At 33.4% G+C, this 5,386-nt stretch overlaps 1 protein-coding gene across 1 annotated transcript in view; it reads right to left on the minus strand.

The window, feature by feature from the left end:
* Positions 1–1,190: 1,190 nt before the first annotated feature.
* Positions 1,191–5,386, minus strand: part of LOC106461189 (hexokinase type 2-like) — a 23,487-nt gene continuing 19,291 nt past the window's right edge. The window contains exons 3-5 of the mRNA XM_013920985.2: positions 4,320–4,459; positions 4,021–4,157; positions 1,191–3,778 (exon numbers count right to left, since the gene is read on the minus strand). Of these exons, the coding sequence (XP_013776439.1) occupies positions 3,698–3,778; positions 4,021–4,157; positions 4,320–4,459 (358 nt within the window). The 3' untranslated portion in view covers positions 1,191–3,697. The remainder of the gene's footprint in view (positions 3,779–4,020; positions 4,158–4,319; positions 4,460–5,386) is intronic.

Below are 5,386 nucleotides of genomic sequence, written 5' to 3' on the forward strand. Positions count from 1 at the left end.
ATTTGAATTTTTGGTTGTTTGTTTTTAAACCCCGCATTTTAGAGTTGTAAGCCCGTAAACTTACCGCTTTTCCACGGGGGGGGGGAGGGGAGGACTGGGGTTTGATTATTAGACTTTTTCAGATTTTGCAACTTATTACCCAGAGCTCTGATGCATAATAAACCTTATCATATGAAATTTTATTGAAAAAGAACTCGAAGTACTTAAGTAAAAAAAAAAAAAGAAGGAGAAATATCACAAGTGCGTATGTATGTTTCTATTTTGCGTCGGGTAACTTTAATTAAAGAAAATTCTAAACATAGTAGTGCATTATGTGAAAATATTATTTCATGATACGTAGAGTGGGCTCTGGAGGATCCTCTTCCATAAAGAAAAGTAACACGAAAATTCTTTCTTCATGACTTAACTATATTTGCATGTCACTAAATCAGTTGAACATAAATTTTCAAATTATCCCCTACCGTCGTCAGCACATGAATAACAAAAAAGTCCTTATAAAAAGTCATCTAAAATATAAGCACATTAGTATACTTAGCACCTTCACTGATGGGCAAGCAAAACATTTGTGGCTCGTGTAATTTCTAAGCTGTTGGTGCCGATAGTAGTAAACATGCATAATGAATGATACTTCATTTGGGATGGCTTCTCCAAGACTCTATCTACAGAAATTAGCGAGGTAGGTTTTAAAAGAAAGAAAAACAAGCCGCATTTAGTATAAAGGCTGAATTTCTCAAATGTCTGGAAATATACTTGTCCTTCTTGTAAACAAGGATGTAACGCAAATGGATCAGTATTCATCAAATTTAGACTAGTCAGACAATCAACAGAATATGATTACACTTCAACAATTTTTGATATTCTTTAAAGAACTGTCATTAAACAGTTGATAAATAAGACACTTTGGGGTTTATATTTAGGTATATGGTTCTTAACATGAGTTTTGCGTTAACTGTCTTAAAGAGCATAGCTTTTCAACACATTTTCAAATTCCTGCTAAACCAGATTTTAAGATCCCCTAGATAGAAAGAAAGCTGTTTCATTCTGGCTAACAAGTCTGATGCTTAATAATATAAAAGGTTCACCGGATTTGCTTTTGTTTTTTTTCTTACGACAAGTGTTTTATGACTTGAAAGGTGTTGTGAATGTTGAATTATGTGTAATTTCTTTGAAGGAGACATTCAATGCAAGTTTTTTTTTTACGTTTATTGAAACAATACAAGATTTCTATATCAATAACAACAATTGAAAAGTCACTCGGAACTCTCGCAAATATACATTTGGAATCAATATTTTGTTTTTTACTGAACTTGGTAAACTAATACAAAGTTTGGACTGACTTGTAAACTAACATCAAATACTGTACCCAGTGCTGTTGAACTTCAGAGATTTTGTGTCCGTAAAACTTCAGACACACATGACTGCTAATATACTTGTATTGTTCTTCCCAAACAAGTGTATTTTGGAAGCTCGTGGCAGCTCCCATAGCTGCATTGTTCCCCACACACCAAGTGTAGTTTAGAGGCATGTTGCAGCTACAGTAGCTGCATTGTTCTTCCCAAACAAATGTATTTTGGAAGCTCGTGGCAGCTCCCATAGCTGCATTGTTCTCCACACACCAAGTGTAGTTTAGAGGCATGTGGCAGCTCCCATAGCTGCATTGTTCTCCACACACCAAGTGTAGTTTAGAGGCATGTGGCAGCTCCCATAGCTGCATTGTTCTCCACACACCAAGTGTAGTTTAGAGGCATGTGGCAGCTACGGTAGCTGCATTGTTCTTCTTGATTTTACTAAATTTATTCGTTCGCTACTTATTTTTTAGGTTTCAACATTTACTTACTAACTCATTCTTCCTTTAACACCATTCATGTTGCTCAATGGAGTGCATTTATATTTATTAATTACGTAGTTCTTTTTATAGTTGATATTCTAAACTAGTCTTTATATTCAAAACCTGATATAAACGGTAAATTAGAATCTTTAGATTACGAACTAAAGAAAATCAAAACGAATTTCTGGAATTAAACAGATTACAACTTATTATTGTAGTTGATTAAGATTAATAAAAACGCTGCTCTTATTATATGTATTTTGATAGTGGAAACTTGATGATTTTACTATTTTATTATTATTTCTCGTATTTCTACCAAATGCAACGTATTTTCTTGAAATTTATGACACATTTACAAATAATGGTGAAAATAATAATGATAGGAACATTGGTTCATTTACGAACTTAAATCGGTGTCTCTGCATTTTTTTCTTCAACATTACTGCTGTCACTAGCCAGTACTCATTGTATTAATGGCATTCAAATTCATTGATATTTGATTAGATAATACTTGCACTTTCTACAAGATGATAAAAAAAACCTATAAGCTAGTTTGCCCCTGAAGAAGAAAGCTTCACCTTTCGAAAGCGCTCGGGTTATAGGATTTTTATCATCTTGTATCAAGATTTCTTGAACCTACGTGTTTTTCTGACATCATGAATACATTTTCTACAGTCATTATGAAAGGTTATTTCAAGTTGCTGGTTGTAACTTCACCAGCAAAGCACAACTGTTTTAACTCATAATTAATTGGTCACCAAAACACAACTGTAAATTAATTTATTTCCCAATATTATTTAAGGGTTAAGAATTCAATCTAGAATGTAAAATTTTCTACATTACTTCAAGCATTCACAACCTGAATCAGGGGTATAGGAGACAAGTTAAAAGTAGGGAGGGTTCAAGGCTTACATTAGAGCCCTGGAAGATCTTGGGTTGTGGATTAAATTTTATGCTTTCCGCTGTTTGTTCTGAGAATAATTTTCCTAACTTTGATGCATTTTTACTGGGACAGGCTGAAAAGTGTGTGTGTGTGTGTGTGGGAGGAGCCACCGTTTTCTACGTCACCATTAATAAAAACTACTGTTTTAAACCTCTATAAAAATCAACAGGTATGAAAAAAAGTACAAAACCTAAAATAAAAATAGTAGTTTTACATGTATTAAAATAGTGTCAGTGTAATGCTGAATTTTAGTTCAATTATTACTTCTAACGTTACAAAAGGCATTTGTTAATGAAATTCATAATTACTATACCTTTTGCATTTCAAGAACGTCCAGTAACTTCTAACTCAGAACTTTACTGGAAATATTTTAAGCAGAAACTGTTAATATTTTTATTATCTGATATAGATTAAGGGTTGAAGAAACCAAATTAGCTATATATCGAATTAGTAAAAATATTAGTAAAAATATCCAAAAACATCTCTAAAATTAAGAAACAACAAATATAGTACTTGTAAAACTTGTAACCCAGGACACTAGTTTTTGTTTCAAACCAAAATCTAAGTTATAACACTTTTTCAAACAGCCTAACAAACTTTAGTTAATTAATTTTTCACCCATGACTCTTGGCTCAAAAAAATATTTCCAACCACTGTTTATTTGCGAGGCATCAGATGTATTTATAATAAACTTGTTTAGATTTCGCAGATCGCAGATCTCAAGTAATAGTCCTGTGATAAGTGAGTAATCCTTATTCGGAGCTAGAGCGTGCAAAAGCTAGACCAGGGTGACCTTAGTTCAGTGGTGATTTGAAAGTAAAGCTTTAGTAATATCTTGCCTGATGAAGTTAGCAGCGATATATCCCCTGAGACCCCACATTCGTGTTTTGTACAGTGATATAGAAGAAGAACCCTCCTCCCAACCCTTAGTGTGCTGTCCTCACAGCGACTGCTGCTACAAGTGCCGCTCCTCTACCACTTCCATCTTCAGATAACATTAGATCAAACTGAAACAAAAGAAAAGTATTTTTGTTTAAATTAATTTCACTACACAGCTCTTTCATATTTAGTGCTCATTTTAATATAAAATACTTTTTATGACTTCCAGTTCTTAGCAAAATAAATAAAACATTAATTTTTTTAAATTAAGAATTTTATAATCTTGACACTTTCATATTAATAACCTTTTCGGTGAGACACAAAAAATTAACGATTGGTGATATCTGTAGAACTGTTCCCTAACACTAACCTTGTGGTCTGGGGCAGTAAGTTCAGAGATCTTCTTCTCCATCAGATCATGAAAATGTGGGTGGTATCTGTAGACTGAACCATCAACTCCTACTGTAGTGTGAGGTCTCTTGAGGCGATTTAGAATGCAAGCTACAGCTGAATCAGAAAAAAACAATATTTGAAATAACATTTACAGTTCTAAATCAGTTAAACAGGTTGTTTAGTAAGAGACTATCGTAATATTACAGTATACTAAAAGACAAGAACTATAACGATATGGTTTGGAGCTTTCTAGAATATTGTTTGAAACATACTTACCAGCAGATACCAAGAAAGCAGCACGTGTAGAAAATCGAGCACATACTAATTTCAGGTTCTCACAATCTTCCGGTGTAGCATGTTCCAGACCCATTTCACTTAACACCTTGCGAGTCTCGTCAAACACGTGTTTACGATCACTGCAACGTTAAAGATACAGAAAAAAAATCGTATAAAAAAACAGGAATAGAAACATAGCAGTGGCGAAGATACGTTTAAATCTGGGTTACGCGCAAGGAGAGAAAGGGGCTCTGGTGGGGTCCGGGGGTCTCGCCCAGGAAAGTTTTGAAATTTAAGCCTGAAATTGTGTATTTTGGTAACCTTTCTTGCGTATATAATCTATAACAAATTAACAATAAAACCTATATAAAGTATTGCATAGGTATCGCTTAGAATCTTTTAACTAATCGAAATTAGGTTACCCGTTTTTCATTACTGAATTAACACTGCCATCGTCTCCTAAAATGAGAATCAATATTGTCTTAAAGGAAGCTACACACTTTTAAAACGCTGACAACCATGCAGTTAGAAAACTCTAGACCGAAGTGTTATATTGTAAAATAAATTGTTCTTGAAATATTCTACTGACAGTTGAGTTAAATAAACAAAAGTTGCAGCGTGCTAGCATCAATCTGCAAATATGCTTCAAAGTTAACAAATAAATTAATTATTTTATATAAACATGATATGTATATCTCGTTAGATTAGTATTGTCATGCGCAGTTATAAAACCAACTCGTGACCAGGCAGGAGGTAGCACTGCCTATGTAGGGATGGCTCAGATTGCTCATCAAAATTGTATTTTAAATATCTCCTCAATAGGTCATCAGAACTTTACAATACTATACAGTTTTATAACAATATATATGTAATAACTGAGTGACAAGTTCTGGTAATGTTTGTAAATATCATAGCAAAAAGTTTGAATTTCTTGTTCTTCTTTCTGCTTCTTCTTTATTACGTGATAGTTCAAAACCAACACAATGGTGTTAACCATTTTCACAGAGGTGACTAGTTTCAAACGGAGTATCCGCTTTATAAGTATTATTAATAACTAATAGTAATTA

This window comes from Limulus polyphemus, unplaced genomic scaffold, assembly GCF_000517525.1.
Source record: "Limulus polyphemus unplaced genomic scaffold, Limulus_polyphemus-2.1.2 Scaffold911, whole genome shotgun sequence".
NCBI lineage: Eukaryota > Metazoa > Arthropoda > Merostomata > Xiphosura > Limulidae > Limulus > Limulus polyphemus.